The sequence below is a fragment of the Macaca fascicularis genome, chromosome 11, assembly GCF_037993035.2.
Source record: "Macaca fascicularis isolate 582-1 chromosome 11, T2T-MFA8v1.1".
Classification (NCBI taxonomy): domain Eukaryota; kingdom Metazoa; phylum Chordata; class Mammalia; order Primates; family Cercopithecidae; genus Macaca; species Macaca fascicularis.
The window spans coordinates 117,308,178-117,325,044 of record NC_088385.1 but is presented as its reverse complement, the minus strand read 5'-3'; the positions used below and the strand labels follow the sequence as shown (position 1 = coordinate 117,325,044).

Here is a 16,867-nt window from a genome sequence, read left to right as displayed (position 1 = left end):
CCTACCTAGCGCTCTGGCGCCCCCTTTCAGATCCGCGCGGCCGCTGCAACCAGAGGCGGAACTACAAAGCCGGAAGCTCACGTCATCACCCCGCCCCTTCCGTTTCGCTTCCGCCTACCCCGCCCGGGCTGCCAGACCGGAAGCGTTCTGCTCTACCTGGATTCTGCTCCTCTGGGTTGGAACCCGGGTGCTGCCAAGATGCCGGTGAGGGTTCGATCCATGGTGTGGGGAGACAGCGGGGATTGCGAAAAGCGGGGAGAAACCTTGTGTGTGCCGAGAGAAGCGGGCGGCGGAAGGCAGAGAGGAAGCGGGAGCCCGAGAAGGAGTGAGGCGAGGGGAGGGGACCGGTCGCTGAAGAATTGGGACAGCCCGCGGGTGCCAGTCGTGGGAGGCGGGGGCGCGGCAGGAGTGGGCCCGGGGTCCAGGGGTCCAGGGTGTGTGAGGAGGCCCTCTTCTCTCTCTCTCCGTCTACTCCTTCCGGCTCCGGCAGGGTTCCCAAAGCGTCACTACAGCGCGAAGCCAAGGGTTGCCCTTTTTATTTTTCATATTTCAAGTCCAGGGTCTAGCTTCTCCTTTTTCTGTGAGGCCCACTTCCTCCTCCGCCCCGGGGGGCAGGCTCCCTCTGCTGTTTGTCATTTGTCAGAACCCACTTCCCGGCAGCGGCGGCCACCCCGGAGCCACCTGGGTATAGGGCCCTCACAGACTCGGTCGGCGCCTGACTTCCAAAGATTTCCTTTTTCGTGTGCATCAGAGTGGGAGTAAAAATCTATGACGGTCTGGTTGTACTTAATTTCTGACAGGCAGTCTGTGGGCTAGATTTATCACCATCATGGTCTCCATTTTGCAGATTCGGGAAAAGGTGGTTCGGTTATTGTGTGATTGTTCACACTTTTTTTGTTTGTTTTTTGAGAGAGTCTCGTTCTGTGGTCCAGGCTGGAGTGCAGTGAGGCGATCTCGGCTCACTACAACCTCCGCCACCTTGGTTCAAGCAGTCCTCGTGCCTCAGCCTCCTGGGTAGCTGGGATTACAGGCGCGCGCCACCACACCCAGCTAATTTTTTGCATTTTAGTAGGGACGGGGGTTTCACCATGTTGGCTGGGCTGGGCTGGAACTCCAGACCTCAGGTGATCCGCCCCCTCGGCCTCCCAAAGTGTTGGGATTATAGACATGAGCCACCGCGCCCAGCCTGCTCACACATTATTTTTAACAAACGTTACCGAGCACCTACTGCCTGCCAGGCTCTATTTACAGCAGCAAATAAGTTCAACAAATCCCTAATCTTAAACAGTGTACGTTCAAATCGGGAGACGAGACAATAAAAGTGTAAACATAAAGGAGATACATACAGTAGTGTCAGGTAGTGACAAATGCTATAAAGAAGCTAGATGGATGGCCAGGCGCGGTGGCTCACGCCTGTAATCCCAGCACTTTGGGAGGCCTAGGCGGATGGATCACGAGGTCAGGAGTTCAAGACCAGCCTGGCCAACATGGTGAAACTCCATCTCTACTAAAAATAAAAAAATTAGCTGGGCGTAGTGGCGCGTGCCTGTAATCCCAGCTACTTGGGAGGCTGAGGCAGGAGAATCGCTTGAACCCAGGAGGTGGAGGTTGCAGTGAGCCAAGACTGTGCCACTGCACTCCAGCCTGGCCACAGAGTGAGACTCTGACCCCCCCACTCCAAAAAAAAGAAACTAGATAGGTAACAAGACAGTTTGGTGAAAGGGAAGGCAGAGGGTACTTTAGATAAAGTATACTTGTGATGAAAAGGAGCAAGCCATAGTTGCAAATACATATATAGAGAGATATATATAGATAGATAGATTTTTTTTTTTTTTTTTTTTTTGAGACAGGGTTACACCCCGTCTCTGAGACTGCAGTGCAGTGACACAAACTTGGCTCAGGTGATCCTCCCACCTCAGCCTCCTGAGCAGCTGGGACTACAGGTGTACGTCGCCACGCCCAGCTAAGTTTTTCTATTTTCAGTAGAGACAGGGTCTCACCATGTTGCCCAGGCTGGTCTCAAACTTCTGGGCTCAAGCAGTCCTCCTGCCTCGACCTCCCTGAGTGTTGGGATTACAGGCGTGAGCCACCTCATTCAGCCTCACAAATACATATTTTATGAATTCCGTAATTACCATTTGACTCCTGAGCTCTGGGGTACACACTTTATAAATTATCCCATCTAATCCTCATAATGACCCTGTGAAGTAGGTACCATGATTCCTATTTTACAGAAGAGGAAACGGAACCTCAGAGAAGTTAATTTGGACAAAGTTGCCTACTAATGGTAAAACCAGATTTTAAGCCAGGACTCTAGGCTGGGTACAGTGGCTTATGCCTGTAATCCCAACACTTTAGGAGGCCAAGATGGGAGGATCGCTTGAGCCCAGGGGTTTGAGACCAACCTGGGCAACATAATGAGACCCTGCCTCTACAAAAATAAGAATAAATTAACTGGATGTGGTAGTGCATCTCCTCCCAGCCTCTCAAGAGGCTGAGGTGGGAGGATCACCTGGAGCCAGGAGTTTGAGGCTGCAGTGAGCTGTGATCATGCCACTGTACTCCAGCCTGGGTGAGAGGAGACTCTGTCTCCAAAAAAAAAGGACTCTAAAGCCCTGTACTGGCTCCAGTTGCACATAGAGCACCCTGGATTCACCCTGGGTTGGTTGGTTGGTTGGTTGGTTGGTTGGTTTGAGATGGAGTCTCGCTCTGTACCAGGCTGGAGTGCAGTGGTGCGATCTCGGCTCACTGCAACCTCTGCCTCCTGTGTTCAGGTAATTCTCGTGCCTCAGCCTCCCAAGTAGCTGGGAATACAGGCATGTGCTACCACACCCGGCTAATTTTTGTATTTTTAGTAGAGATGGGGTTTCACCATGTTGGTCTGGATGGTCTCTATCTTTTGGCCTTGTGATCTGTCAGCCTCGGCCTCCCAAAGTGTTTGGATTACAGGCGTGAGCCACCGTGCCCGTCCCATCCTGTGATTATTTTTTGTCTACCTTCTCTACTCTTCAAGGACCAGGACTGTACTACTTTGTATATTACTGTATCACAGTGTCTTGCACATAGAATGTGCTTAGCAATCATTTGATGGATGAATATATGAATGGGACCCATGTTGTCTTATAAAAAGCCAGGCATCTTGTAAAAAGCAGAACTAAGAATCAGCATACAGAATGCTCTCATAAATGTGATTTTTTTCTCCCTTCCTTTAACTCACACTTACCCACTGAAGGGAATATATATATTCTCATTTTACAAATTTGGAAACAAGCTAAGAGAAGAAGAATGATGCCTTGGTCAAAGCATAACGCCAGGAAGTGGCAGAGCTGAAAAGATAGTGCTTGGGTCTTGGTTTAGCTGGGGGCTGGGTACCCTGATTTATATGATGTTTGTCTTTCTGTGGTGGAAATACTTTGACCAGATACCAATGTGATGTCACCAAACATAGAATTGGAAGAGATGCACAGCAGCACCCCATTATTTAGTATTTCGTAATAATAACTTTAAGAACATGACAATAGGAAAATGTAATTTTTAAAAATTAGGTTATTGCCGGGCGCGGTGGCTCATGCCTGTAATCCCAGCACTTTGGGAGGCTGAGGTGGGCGGATCATGGGGTCAGGAGTTTGAGACCAGCCTGACCAACATGGTGAAACCCTGTCTCTACTAAAAATACAAAAATTAGCTGGGCGTGGTGGCTCGCACCTCTAATCCCAGCTACTCAAGAAGCTGGGCGGGAGAATCGCTTGAACCCAGGAGGCGGAGGTTTCAGTGAACAGAGATCGCGCCACTGCACTTCAGCCTGGGTGACAGGGCGAGACTCCGTCTCAAAAAAAAAAAAAAAAATTTAGGAAGTAGGCCAAGTGCAGTGCAGTGGCTCACGCCTGTAATCCCAACACTTTGGGAGGCCGAGGCGGGCGGATCACCTGAGGCCGGGAGTTCAACACCAGCCTGGCCAAAATGGAGAAACCCCTTCTCTACCAAAACTACAAAATTAGCTGGGCGTGGTGGCACATCCCTGTAATCACAGCTACTCAGGAGGCTGAGGCAGGAGAATCGCTTGAACCCGGGAGGCAGAGGTTGCAGTGGGCCAAGGTCACGTCATTGCACTCCAGCCTGGGCAACAAGAGCAAAACTCCGTCTCAAAAAAATAAAATGTAGGCAGTAGCTGGGTGAGGTGGCTCTTGCCTGTAGTCCCAGCCCTTTGGGAGGCCGAGGCAGGCATATCACTTGAGCTTAGGAGTTCGAGACCATCTTAGGCAACATGGTGAGACTCCTTCTCAAAAAAAAAAAAAAAAGAAGTAGTGATGAATATTTAAGCATCATTGGTTTTAACATCATTTACTTTTTTTTTTTTGAGACAGAGTCTCGCTCTGTTGCCCAGGCTGGAGTGCAGTGGGATGATCTTGGTTCACTGCAACCTTCGCCTCCTGGGTTCAAGTGATTCTCCAGCTTAGCGTCCCAAGTAGCTGGGACTACAGGCGCACACTGCCACGCCCGGCTAATTTTTTGTATTTTAGTAGAGATGGGGTTTCACTGTGTTGCCCAGGCTGGTCGCGAACTCCTGACCTCAGGCAATCCGCCTGCCTCAGCCTCCCAAAGTGCTGGGATTACAGGCGTGAGCCACTGCGCCGGCCAACATCATTTACTTAATTGTAAGTTTATATAATTTGATTTTTGAGAACAGCTGTGTTTAACAACCAGCTTGAAAAATGCCTCATAATTTAACAGTTGGTTTTCTTGAGCCAGAAAGAACCAGCTCTAGCACCTCAATGCTGCTATCCCTTCTCCCTCCCCTGATTAATCTTGGGTGGGTTACTCTTTTTTTCCTTTAAGGAAAGGTTGTTTGCCACAGTGACATTTGCTCTCTTTCTGCTTCTGTGTTCTTCCTGGGCTTGCCATTACAGGCTTACCACTCTTCTCTCATGGATCCTGACACCAAACTCATCGGAAACATGGCACTGTTACCTATTAGAAGTCAATTCAAAGGACCTGCACCCAGAGAGAGTAAGTCTAAACCCATTATTTTCAAATTTTGGCATGAAATGCCTAACAGTCTTCTAAAATGGTCAAATCAGGGAAATTCTTAGCTCAGTCTTCTCTCTCAAATTGTCCTTGTACTTTGGTAGATATTGTGGTCTAGACCTTTCAAGATAGTGGTTATATGTTGCATTTAATAGGAAATTGTATTATTTCTTCTGACTTCTCCAGGAAACTCTTTTGAGAAAATGGAGGAAATGTGCTTAATTCTGGACACTGTTTATCAGTTCTTTCAAACAAATCTAATGCTGTTATGTCTAGAATGCCACATGCCCATCCTTTCTGTTATCAACCTGGAAGAAAACAACAAATATTTTGACCTCTTCCCCGTCTAAATCTACTTCCTTTATTCATTCTTCAAGATCTTCATTTTTAGCAATACCTCAATCTTAAATCTGAAGTATACTATGTAACATTACTTATGTCTATTCCTGCTTTTCTGAGTTTTATTTCAGAAAGCTGCAATATTTTTCAGACACTGTCTGAGACTCTTCTGACGCTTTCTGAGATGTTCTTCCAACAGTATTATTTGTATTATATTAGACACGGTTTCCCTGTACCCTGCAAGGGTCTGAACTGAATTCCATTCATGGTTTCTAAGACCATTATTATAATTATCAATTTGGTACTGATCCAATTCCCATTTCTCTGCCAGACTGTTTGACTTGACCTTTTTTTAACTTAATTTTGTTTTCAACACCATTTGAAAGCTCAGTAAACTTTATAAATATGGTGAGTCACCACAGTCTCTACTTGATTCTGAGGAAAAGGAACAAGGAAGAAGACAACCTGAGAGAGAAGAAAAATAACATAAAAGAAAATCACAGGGCTGGGCGCAGTGGCTCACACTTGTAATCCCAGAACTTTGGGAGGCCAGGGCAAGTGGATCACTTAAGGTCAGGAGTTCGAGACCAGCCTGGCAAACATGGCAAAACCCCATCTCTACTAAAAATACAAAAATTAGCTAGGCATGGTGGTGGGCACCTGTGATCCCAGCTACTCAGGAGGCTGAGACAGGAGAATTGCTTGAACACAGTGGGTGGAGGTTGCAGTGAGCCAAGATTGCACCACTGCACTCCAGCCTGGGCGACAGAGTGAGACTCCATCTCAAAAAAAAAAAACAAAAATTACACTGCAAAGGCCAGGCGTGGTGGCTCACACCTCTAATCCCAGCACTTTGAGAGGTCGAAGTGGATGGATCACCTGAGTTCAGGAGTTCGAGACCAGCCTGAACAACGTGGAGAAACCCCGTCTCTACTAAAAATACAAAAAATTAGCCAGGTGTGGTGGCACATGCCTGTAATCCCAGCTACTTGGGAGATTGAGGCAGGAGAATCGCTTGAACCTAGGAGGTGGAGGTTGCAGTGAGCTGACCTGGGAGGTGGAGGTTGCAGTGAGCTGAGATCATGCCATTGCACTCCACCCTGGGCAACAAGAGCAAAACTCTTGTTTCAAAAGGAAAAAAAAAAAAAAAAAGAAAAACACCTGAATTGGAATGGAGGCCTGTGCTGTGAGCTAAATAACAGTATTAATCACACTAATTCATTTATATTCAACAAATATCTATAGAATGCCTCTTATGTGCCAAGTATTCTTCTAATTTCAGAATCCTTTGGCCTTTGCCCCCTCCTGTCATTACATTTAGAAGAACTAGCTGGTTTTTGTAAACAATATTGAGTCCTCCAAGAAAGTTTCCTTTCACAGATAAGAAAACAGATTGCAGCCAGGCACAGTGGCTCATGCCTATAATCCCAGCACTTTGGGAAGCCAAGATGGGCAGATTGCCTCAGGTCAGGAGTTTGAGACCAGCCTGGCCAACGTGGTGAAACTCTGTCTCTACTAAAAATACAAAAATTAGCTGACTGTGGTGGCAGGCACCTGAAGTCCCAGCTACGCAGGAGGCTGACGCAGGAGAATCGCTTGAACTCAGGAGGCGGAGGTTGCAGTGGGCCTAGATTGTCCCATGGCACTCCAGCCTGGGCAACAAAGTGAGACTCCATCTCAAAAAAAAACAGGGCCGGGCGCAGTGGCTCACGCCTGTAATCCCAGCACTTTGGGAGGCCGAGACAGGTGGATCATGAGGTCAGGAGATCAAGACCATCCTGGCTAACACAGTGAAACCCCATCTCTACTAAAAATACAAAAAATTAGGCAGGCGTAGTGGCGGGCGCCTGTAGTCCCAGCTACTCTGGAGGCTGAGGCAGGAGAATGGCGTGAACCTGGGAGGTGGAGAATGGCATGAACCCGGGAGGTGGAGCTTGCAGTGAGCCGAGATTGCATCACTGCACTCCAGCCTGGGTGACAGAGCAAGACTCTATCTCAAAAAAAAAAAAAAAAAAAAATAGATTGCTAGGAACACAAGTCTAGAGTTAGAGTTCTGTTGAAATTCTTCCACAGGGCAGTGAGCTGGGATGAAGACAACTTAATTGCAGAGTATGAAAGCTTCAGGATTACTTTGCATTTCTGCTGTGTGAGAATGTTAACAGTCATAGACAAGAAGTATAAATAACTGTCTCAGCACTGCTGAAACCAGCTGCCAGATATCAAGACCCAAGGATTTTGACCTTTTTAAAATAAAAAAAAGGAAAACAAAAAATTGCCAAAGAAATTGTGTCACGAGATCTTTTTTTGTCAAGACAGTATTTCTGGTTTTTGTCCATCTAGAGCTACCTACAACAGCTTGTACAAGTATATTTTAAGTCATAGTTTCCATAAAAAGAAAGATGTGTATCTGAACCCCAACATGTTCTAAATAATTGAGTTTTTTTCCTGAAACTATAATATGTTAATTCAAATAAAATTATATTGAATACTTTTTATTTTATTTATTTATGTATTTTTTTTATTTTTATTTTTTTGAGACGGAGTCTTGCTCTGTCACCCAGGCTTGATTGAGTTCAGCGGCATGATCTTGGCTCACTGCAGCCTCTGCCTCCTGGGTTCAAGCAGTTCTCCTGCCTCGGCCCCCGAGTAGTTGGGATTACAGGCACGTACCACCATGCCCGGCTAGTTTTTGTATTTTTAGTAGAGATAGGGTTTCTCCATGTTGGCCAGGCTGGTCTCGAACTCCTGACCTCAGGAAATCCATCCGTCTCGGCCTTCCAAAGTGCTAGGACTACAGGCGTGAGCCACTGCGCCCGGCCGAATACTTTTTATTTTTAGGAAACAGTTAAAGTTAGTCTGTGTCTCAGTGTTTTTTTATAAATGCATTTAGAGACGTCATGAATAATGTTCACCAAATGCTAATGGTAGTTATTTTGGGGGAAGTGGAAATTAAGGTGACAATTAAAAAAAATTTTTTTTGGCCCGGTGCTGTGGCTTATGCCTATAATCTTAGCTACTCAGGAGGCAGGAGGATCACTTGAGGCCAGGAGTTTGAGACCAGCCTAGGCAATATAGTGAGACTGCATCTCAAAAAAAAATTTTTTTTTTTTTTTTTTTTGAGACGGAATTTCAATCTTGTCGCCCAGGCTGGAGTGCAATGCTGCAATCTTGGCTCACTGCAACCTCCACCCGCGGGTTCAAGCGATTCTCCTGCCTCAGCCTCCCAAGTAGCTGGGATTACAGGTGGCCGCCACCACGCTCGGCTAAATTTTTGTATTTTTAGTAGAGGCAGGGTTTCACCATGTTGGCCAGGCTGCTGACCTCAGGTGATCCACCCGCGTCGGCCTCCCAAAGTGTTGGGATTACAGGCGTGAGCCACCATGCCCAGCCATCTCTAAAAAACTTTAAAGAAAAAAATTAGCCAGTCCTCATGGTGCATGCCTGTAGTCCCAGCTACGGAAGCTGAAATGGGAGGATCGCTTGAGCTCAGGAGTTCAAGTCTGTGGTGAGCTATAATTGTATCACTGCACTCCAGCCTGGGTAACAGAGCAAGATCTCTCTCTAAAAAAGAAAACTGTATTGATTGAATTTCATTTTCTAATGAACGTGTGTAACTTTTACAAAAACAATAAAGCTGTAAAAATAAACCATGTACTACTTTTCTATAAATCTTTTCTAAAAACCTGGGCGCGGTGGCTCATGCCTGTAATCCCAGCACTTTGGGAGGCCGAGGTGAGCAGATCATGAGGTCAGGAGATCAAGACCATCCTGGCTAACACAGTGAAACCCCATCTCTACTAAAAATACAAAAAATTAGCCGGGCGTGGTGGCAGGCGCCTGTAGTCCCAGCTACTCGGGAGACTGAGGCAGGAGAATGGTGTGAACCTGGGAGGCAGAGCTTGCAGTGAGGCGAGATTGCGCCACTGCACTCCAGCCTGGGTGACATAGCAAGACTCTGTATCAAAAAATAAATAAATAAATAAGTATTTTCTAAAAACTTGATATTCCAATAGGATCATTTTATTTTATTCAACTCCGCAACTGTTGACAGTTGTATGTGTTTTCCCTTTATGGCTTTGATAGGTGTTATGTTTTGTATTTGGCTAATGTTCTCTGTGCTCCTTCCCTTGTGTCCTGCTTAGCAAAAGATACAGATATTGTGGATGAAGCCATCTATTACTTCAAGGCCAATGTCTTCTTCAAAAACTATGAAATTAAGGTAAATTACAGAGCTTTTAATATTTAACTTAGTTTTCTCATAGGGATAATACCAACCTTGCTATCCAAGGTTGCTATCCAAGTATCTCATAGGGATAATACCAACCTTGCTGTGAGGAGAAAATAAAATGAAATCAGCATGTAATTTTTAAATTTGAAAATAGTGCTTAATGTTAGCTTTTGTATAAATATTAGTTTCTTTTTTTTTCCTTCAAATTCTATACCAGGGGTTGGCAAACTCTAACCTGAGGGCCACATTTGGACCACTGCCCCTTTTTGTAAATAAATCTTTATTGGTACACAGCCACAACCATTTGTTTCTATATTATCTGTAGTTACTTTCACACTAAAACAGCAGAATTGAGTAGTTGTGACAAAGACTGTATGGCCCACAAAGCCTAAAAATACTGCCTGCCTTTTACAGAGAAAGTTTGCCAACCCTTTACTAGAAATACCTTTATTTATTCAACATTAGTTAAGCAGCACCTACTATGTGCCAGCCCTGTGTTTTGTTTTGTTTTGAGACAGGGTCTTGCTCTGTCGCCCAGGCTAGAGTGCAGTGGCACAATCACAGCTCACTATACCCTCAACCTCCTGGGCTCAGGCAGTCCTCCGGCCTCAGTCTCCCAGGTAGCTGGAACTACAGGCACGTGCCACCATGCCTAGCTAATTTTTTGTAGAGACACGGTTTCACCATGTTGCCCAGGCTTACCTTGAACTCCTGAGCTCAAGCAGTCTGCCCATCTCGCCCTCCCAAATTGCTGGGATTACAGGCATGGGCCACCACAACTAGCTAAGCCCTGTGTTTTTGTTTAGGATTAAATCCACAGCCAAGAAGTCCTATGTGCTGTGTTATTTTTTATGTACTTCTGTGTCCTGGACCTGAGATAGAGAAATGAAGACACTTGAATGACCTTAAATCTTCCTTGAACCACTCTCTCCCCTTCTGTTCTTAGTTCCTGTGAGGAGGATGGTCAGGGGAAGGTAGAAGCAGGAGACCAAAAAGGAGATGGGAAAATGAAAACCAGAAATGTTCTCTGCAATCCTGCTGTGAGAAAGTGACAAGGAAAATCAGCAAATTTCCTTGATGGTATTCTAAAATATGGAATTTTTTTTTTTTTTTGAGACTGAGTCTTGCTGTTGCCCAGGCTGGAGTGCAGTGCCGTGATCTCGGCTCACTGAAACCTCCGCCTCCCAGGTTCAAGCGATTCTCCTGCCTCAACCTCCCAAAGTAGCTGGAACTACAGGCACGTGGCACCACACCCGGCTAATTTTTTGTATTTTTAGTAGAGATGGGGTTTCACCGTGTTGGGCAGAATGGTCTTGATACCCTGACCTCACGATCCGCCCACCTCAACCTCCCAGTGTGCTGGGATTACAGGCATTGAGCCACCACTACCGGCCCTAAAATATGGAATTTCAACCCCTCCTTGCCAAACTCTGAACTTCTGGAATCAAATAGGGTGTGAATTATTTAATTGTAGACTCTTGGTGTACAAATTGTAGTCTAAACATTCTGTGATGGTAACAGAATGTTTTCTATATCTAATGTGTGGGTTGTTTGTAATAGTTATAAATGTTATAATTCTCTGGGCACATCGCTTGAGTTCAGGAGTTCGAGACCAGCCTGGGCAACATGACAAACTCCCATCTCTACAAAAAATACAAAAATTAGTGCATGGTGGCTCACGCCTGTAATCCCAACACTTGGGAGGCTGAGGCGGGTGGATCACATGATGCCAGGAGTTTGAGACCAGCCCAGCAAACAAGGTGAAACCCCATCTCTACCAAAAATACAAAAATTAGCCAGGTGTAGTAGTGCGTGCCTGTAATCCCAGCTACTCGGGAGGCTGAAGCACAAGAATTGCTTGAACCCAGGAGGTGATGGTTGCAGTGAGCCGAGATCACACCACTGCACTCAGCCTGGGTGACAGAGCAAGACTGTCTCAAAACAATAATAATAATTCAGCTACATTTCATTCATTCCCAGATACTATATTGTCTTAAAGATAGGAAAATGTGGCTGGGCACAGTGCCTCTGCCTGTAATTTGGGAGGCAGAGGCGGGTGGATCACCTGAGGTCAGGAGCTCGAGACCAGCCTGACCAACATGGAGAAACCCCGTCTCTACTAAAAATACAAAATTAGCCGGGCATGGTGGCACGTGCCTATAATCCCAGCTACTCGGGAGGCTGAGGCAGGAGAATCGTTTGAACCCAGGAGGCAGAGGTTGTGGTGAGCCGATATCGCGCCATTGCACTCCAGCCTGGGCAGTAAGAGCAAAACTCTGTCTCAAAAAAAAAATAGGGAAATGATGTGGTTTGGGGGTAATTTTTTTGTTTGTTTGTTTTTGTTTTGAGACAGAGCCTCACGGCCGGGCGCAGTGGCTCAAGCCTGTAATCCCAGCACTTTGGGAGGCCGAGACGGGTGGATCACGAGGTCAGGAGATCGAGACCATCCTGGCTAACACGGTGAAACCCCGTCTCTACTAAAAAATACAAAAAACTAGCCGGGCGAGGTGGCGGGCGCCTGTAGTCCCAGTTACTCGGGAGGCTGAGGCGGGAGAATGGCGTGAACCCGCGAGGCGGAGCTTGCAGTGAGCTGAGATCCAGACACTGCACTCCAGCCTGGGCGACAGAGCGAGACTCCAACTCAAAAAAAAGAGACAGAGCTTCACTCTGTCACCAGGCTGGAGTGCAATGGCGTGATCTCGGCTCACTGCAACCCTCAACTCCCAGGTTCAAGCGATTCTCCTGCCTCAGCCTCCCGAGTAGCTGGGATTACAGGCACACACCACCACGCCAAATACAAAATTTTTGTATTTTTTTAGTAGAGATAGGGTCTCACCATGTTGGTCAGGATGGTCTCGATCTCCTGAGCTCATGATCCACCCGCCTTGGCCTTACAAAGTGCTGGGATTACAGGCGTGGGCCACTGCACCCAGCCTTTTTTTTTTTTTTATTTGAGACAGAGTCTTGCTCTGTTGCCCAGGCTGGAGTGCAGTGGTACAGTCTTGACTCATTGCAACCTCCGCCTCCTAGGTTCAAGCGATTCTCTGGCCTCAGCCTCCCTAGCAGCTGGAATTACAGGCGCACGCCACCATGCCTGGCTAATTTTTGTAGTTTTAGTAGAGACGGGGTTTCGCCATGTTGGCCAGGCTGGTCTCGAACTCCTGACCTCAAATGATCTGCCCACCTTGGCCTCCCAAAGTGCTGGGATTACAGGCATGAGCCACTGCCCTTGGCCTGGGGCCAGTTTTTTGACTATAAAATTTTTTTTTTTTTTAATTGTTTTTGAGACAGGTTCTCACTCTGTCACCCGGGCTGGAGTGCAGTGGCACCATCACAGCTCACTGCAACTTTGACCTCTTGGGTTTAGGTGATCCCCTCACCTCAGCCTCTGACTAGCTGGGACTACAGGTGTGCGCCATCATGCCCAGCTACTTTTTGTATTTTTTGTAGAGATGGTGTTTGCCCAGGCTGGTCTCAAATTCCTGGGCTCAAGCAATCCACCCACCTCAGCCTCCCAAAGTGCTGGGATTACAGGTGTAAGCCACTGCACCTGGCCTAAATTTGTGTAAAATTTGACCCAAAGTCCATGCCACATTTGATCAACTTTCATTTGTCTTCTCCACATTTTCTTTTTGGTTAAGTCAAGACATTGACATTATGGAGTTCTTTGGGAGCAAGTCAAATGTGAAATAGTTGCTTCCTCTTTTAGAGTAATAAATATTTCTGTTCTCAGCGGAGACCCTGAAGTGAAAGGGTTTTTAAAGATTAGCCAACCATATGGAGCAGCTCAGGCTTTCCAGGCAGCCTTGTTACTTCTCCTTCCTACACAGTGAAGGGCTGTTGACACAGATCCTTGGGAACCCCGGGACAAGAGAGAGCAGCCACTCAGACAAGCGTAGTGGCTCATGCCTGTAATCCCAGCACTTTGGGAGGCTGAGGTGGGCAGATCACTTGAGGTCAGAAGTTTGAGACCAACCTGGCCAACATGATGAAACCCTGTCTCTCCTAAAAATAGAAAAATTAGCCAGGCATGGTGGTGGGCACCTGTAATCCCAGCTACTTGGGAGGCTGAGGCAAGAAAATTGCTTGAACCTGGGAGGTGGAGGTTGCAGTGAGCCGAGATTGTGCCACTGCACTCCAGCCTGGGCAATAGAGCAAGACTCCGTCTCAAAAAAACAAAACAAAACAAAAAAGAGCAGCCGCACAGCTCAGAGTGGGGCTTGTGCCTTCCTCCCAGGGACAAATGGAAAAGGAGACTGAGGAGACTGTGCGTTTGGAGAATAGGAGTTTTGATGTGATAGTGGCTGTCCTACCACTGCATCCAGTAGATAATCAGAAGACAAAGATGGAATTCATTCATTGCATATCATTGTTATGTTTTGATAACTGTTTTTAAGTCTTCTTTTTCTCCCTGTAGAATGAAGCTGATAGGACCTTGATATATATAACTCTCTATATTTCTGAATGTCTGAAGAAACTCCAAAAGGTAATTAAACTTGGATGATTATATATCAGGAAAACAAATTGCTGAGAGGCATTTACCCTCCCAGTCATCTGGGATTTGTTGAGACTTTAAAGACAAGTAGAAAATATTTCCTCTGACTTACAGCATGGACTTAAGAGAAAAATTTGAATTTAGTTCTCTGAACTTGTAGTATAATTGACTGACACAAAGATAAAAGTAGTGATGTTTTAAGCCTTTGCATATATTTTCTCAAGACAGAAATCTTGACAGAGAAATTCCTTTTAATCCCTTGGCTCAAGGGTTCTTAACCTGGGGTCCAAGGATGGAATTCTTTTCCCTGTAAAATATGTGTGTGTGTGTGTGTGTGTGTGTGTGTGTGTGTGTGTGTGTGTGTGTGTGTGTGTGTATGTGTGTGTATATATATATATATATATATTTTTTTTTTTTTTTTCAGTGCAATTCCAAAAGCCAAGGTGAAAAAGAAATGTATACATTGGGAATCACTAATTTTCCCATTCCTGGAGAGCCTGGTTTTCCACTTAACGCAATTTATGCCAAACCTGCAAACAAACAGGAAGATGGTAAGAACAGGTCTCTATCCTCTCTCTATGGCACAAGAAGATTTTCTCCATCTGACTTCCTACCACCCCTCCTTTTCTTGCCTTGATTCATATACAGATTGAGAGTGAAATGATAGGAAGTACATTATCTTATTAGTCACTCTCACAAACAATTCTTGGCAACAAGGATGACATGCAGAAAATCTTTTGAACAAAAACAAATGTAGTTATAAAACTCTTTGGACTGTCATTTCTATTTCATATCCTGTTAGAATGTATAAAAATGTATTACCACAGTGAGCATACAGACCTGCAACCAGTACATTTGGGATGTATTTGCAAATACAGTTTTTTAAAATTGTTCTGTTTTAGAAGTGATGAGAGCCTATTTACAACAGCTAAGGCAAGAGACTGGACTGAGACTTTGTGAGAAAGTTTTTGACCCTCAGAATGATAAACCTAGCAAGGTAAGACCCTCTTCTTGCCTGCTTAATTGGTAAATCACCTTTTATCCAATAGCCACCATTGAACACACTAAGGTCTTCCATTGCAAGAATATTTTTAATTTCTGCATTGCAGTGTTGCTTAACTTCCAGTATGTGTCTAGTATGTAATATGAGTTTACTGAATCACACTAAATAATGAATTGCAGGCCGGGCACAGTGGCTCACGCCTGTAATCCCAACACTTTGGGAGGACGAGGCAGTGGATCACTTGAGTTCAGGAGTTCGAGACTACCTGGCCAACATGGTGAAACCCCACCTCTTTTAAAAATATAAAAAATTAGCCAGGCATGATGGCACACTCCTGTCATCCCAGCTACTCGGGAGGCTGAGACGAGAGTCACTTGAACCCAGGAAGTGGAGGTTGCAGTGAGCCAAGATCATGCCATTGCACTCCAGCCTGAATGACAGAGTGAGACTTTGTCTAAAAAGAGTTTATGGCCAGGCAAAAAGAGTTTATGGCCAGGCGCGGTGGCTCACGCCTGTAATCCCAGCACTTTGGGAGGCCGAGGCAGGCGGATCACGAGGTCAGGAGATCAAGACCATCCTGGCTAACACAGTGAGACCCCATCTCTACTAAAAAATACAAAAAATTAGCCAGGCACGGTGGCGGGCGCCTATAGTCCCAGCTACTGGGGAGGCTGAGGCAGGAGAATGACATGAACCCAGGAGGCAGAGCTTGCAGTGAGCCAAGATCGCGCCACTGCCCTCCAGCCTGGGCAACAGAGCTAGACTCCATCTCAAAAAAAAAAAAAAAAAAGGTTTATAAGAGATTTCAGACTGATATGAAATTTTATTATTAAATAAATGCGAATTCTATTGTAATTTGACTCCCACCATTCATTCTTTGTTGTCCCCTCTTGTTAGTGGTGGACTTGCTTTGTGAAGAGACAGTTCATGAACAAGAGTCTTTCAGGACCTGGACAGTGAAGGGAACCCGGGCAGCCACCGTCTCCAGAGCCCTGGGCAGCATTTTCCAGCGAGATGTACACAATCTTTTGCCTTTATTTCGTAAAGTTTTATACAGAAGAGAGAAGAGCATGTCTTTACTTGAAAAACTCTTGATCAGTAATTTGGGTGGGAGACAAGAAAATGGGTTATCAAGGGTGATTTGAAGTTTTCTGCAGCATTAAGCTGGCACTTAATAAGAATAAGTCATAATAAAGAAATTTCTAACATTCCATGTAAGAAAAACTTTATTGCCTGTCTTTGACATTCACTTACAATTTGTTTTAAGATAAAATTCACATTCCATAGTACCCTTTTAAAGTGTACAATTTACTTTTTTTAGTATATACATGAAGTTTTGCAACCATCACCACTAAATCCAGAGCATTTTCATCACCCCAGTGTAATGAACCTGCACACTTTAGCAGCCACCCCACCCCACATTCCTCCCCAAGCCCCTGTCCTTCCCACTCTCCTCCCAGTATTAATCTACTTTCTGTCTCTATGAATTTGCTCATTCTGGATAATTCATGTAAATTGAATTTTTTATACAACATGTGGCCTTTTATGTCCAGCTTCTTTGACTTAATGTTTTCAAATTCACCCATGTTAGAGCATATACATCAGTGCTTTCTTTTCTCTTTTTCTTTTTTTTTCTTTCTGTGTATGTGTACGCAATAAAATATACTAATATGGCTGGGCGCAGTGGATCACGCCTGTAATCCCAGCACTTTGGGAGGCCCAGATGGGCGAATCACCTGAGGTCAGGAGTTCAAGACTAGCCTGACCAACACAGAGA

At 45.5% G+C, this 16,867-nt stretch overlaps 1 protein-coding gene across 2 annotated transcripts; it reads left to right on the top strand.

Annotated features, from left to right (window-relative positions):
* Positions 1 to 101: 101 nt before the first annotated feature.
* ARPC3 (actin related protein 2/3 complex subunit 3) lies at positions 102 to 16,314 on the top strand. 2 transcript variants are annotated; one of them, XM_015430662.3, is made up of 7 exons: positions 102 to 204; positions 4,908 to 5,007; positions 9,507 to 9,583; positions 14,010 to 14,078; positions 14,512 to 14,638; positions 14,990 to 15,084; positions 15,988 to 16,314. In XM_015430662.3, exons 1-7 carry the CDS (start codon positions 199 to 201, stop codon positions 16,048 to 16,050), a joined length of 537 nt encoding a protein of 178 aa, XP_015286148.1. In that variant the 5' UTR covers positions 102 to 198; the 3' UTR covers positions 16,051 to 16,314. The 2 variants fall into 2 exon arrangements, 1 of the variants encoding a protein (XP_015286148.1); XR_012420634.1 differs by lacking the exon at positions 14,512 to 14,638.
* The last annotated feature ends 553 nt before the right edge of the window (positions 16,315 to 16,867 follow it).

Bases quoted from the DNA above. Each gene is read 5' to 3' on its own strand.
- ARPC3 (XM_015430662.3), top strand. The intron at 5,008-9,506 runs GTAAGTCTAAAC...TGTCCTGCTTAG, and splicing joins AGGACCTGCACCCAGAGAGA to CAAAAGATACAGATATTGTG. The intron at 14,079-14,511 runs GTAATTAAACTT...TTTTTTTTTCAG, and splicing joins GTCTGAAGAAACTCCAAAAG to TGCAATTCCAAAAGCCAAGG.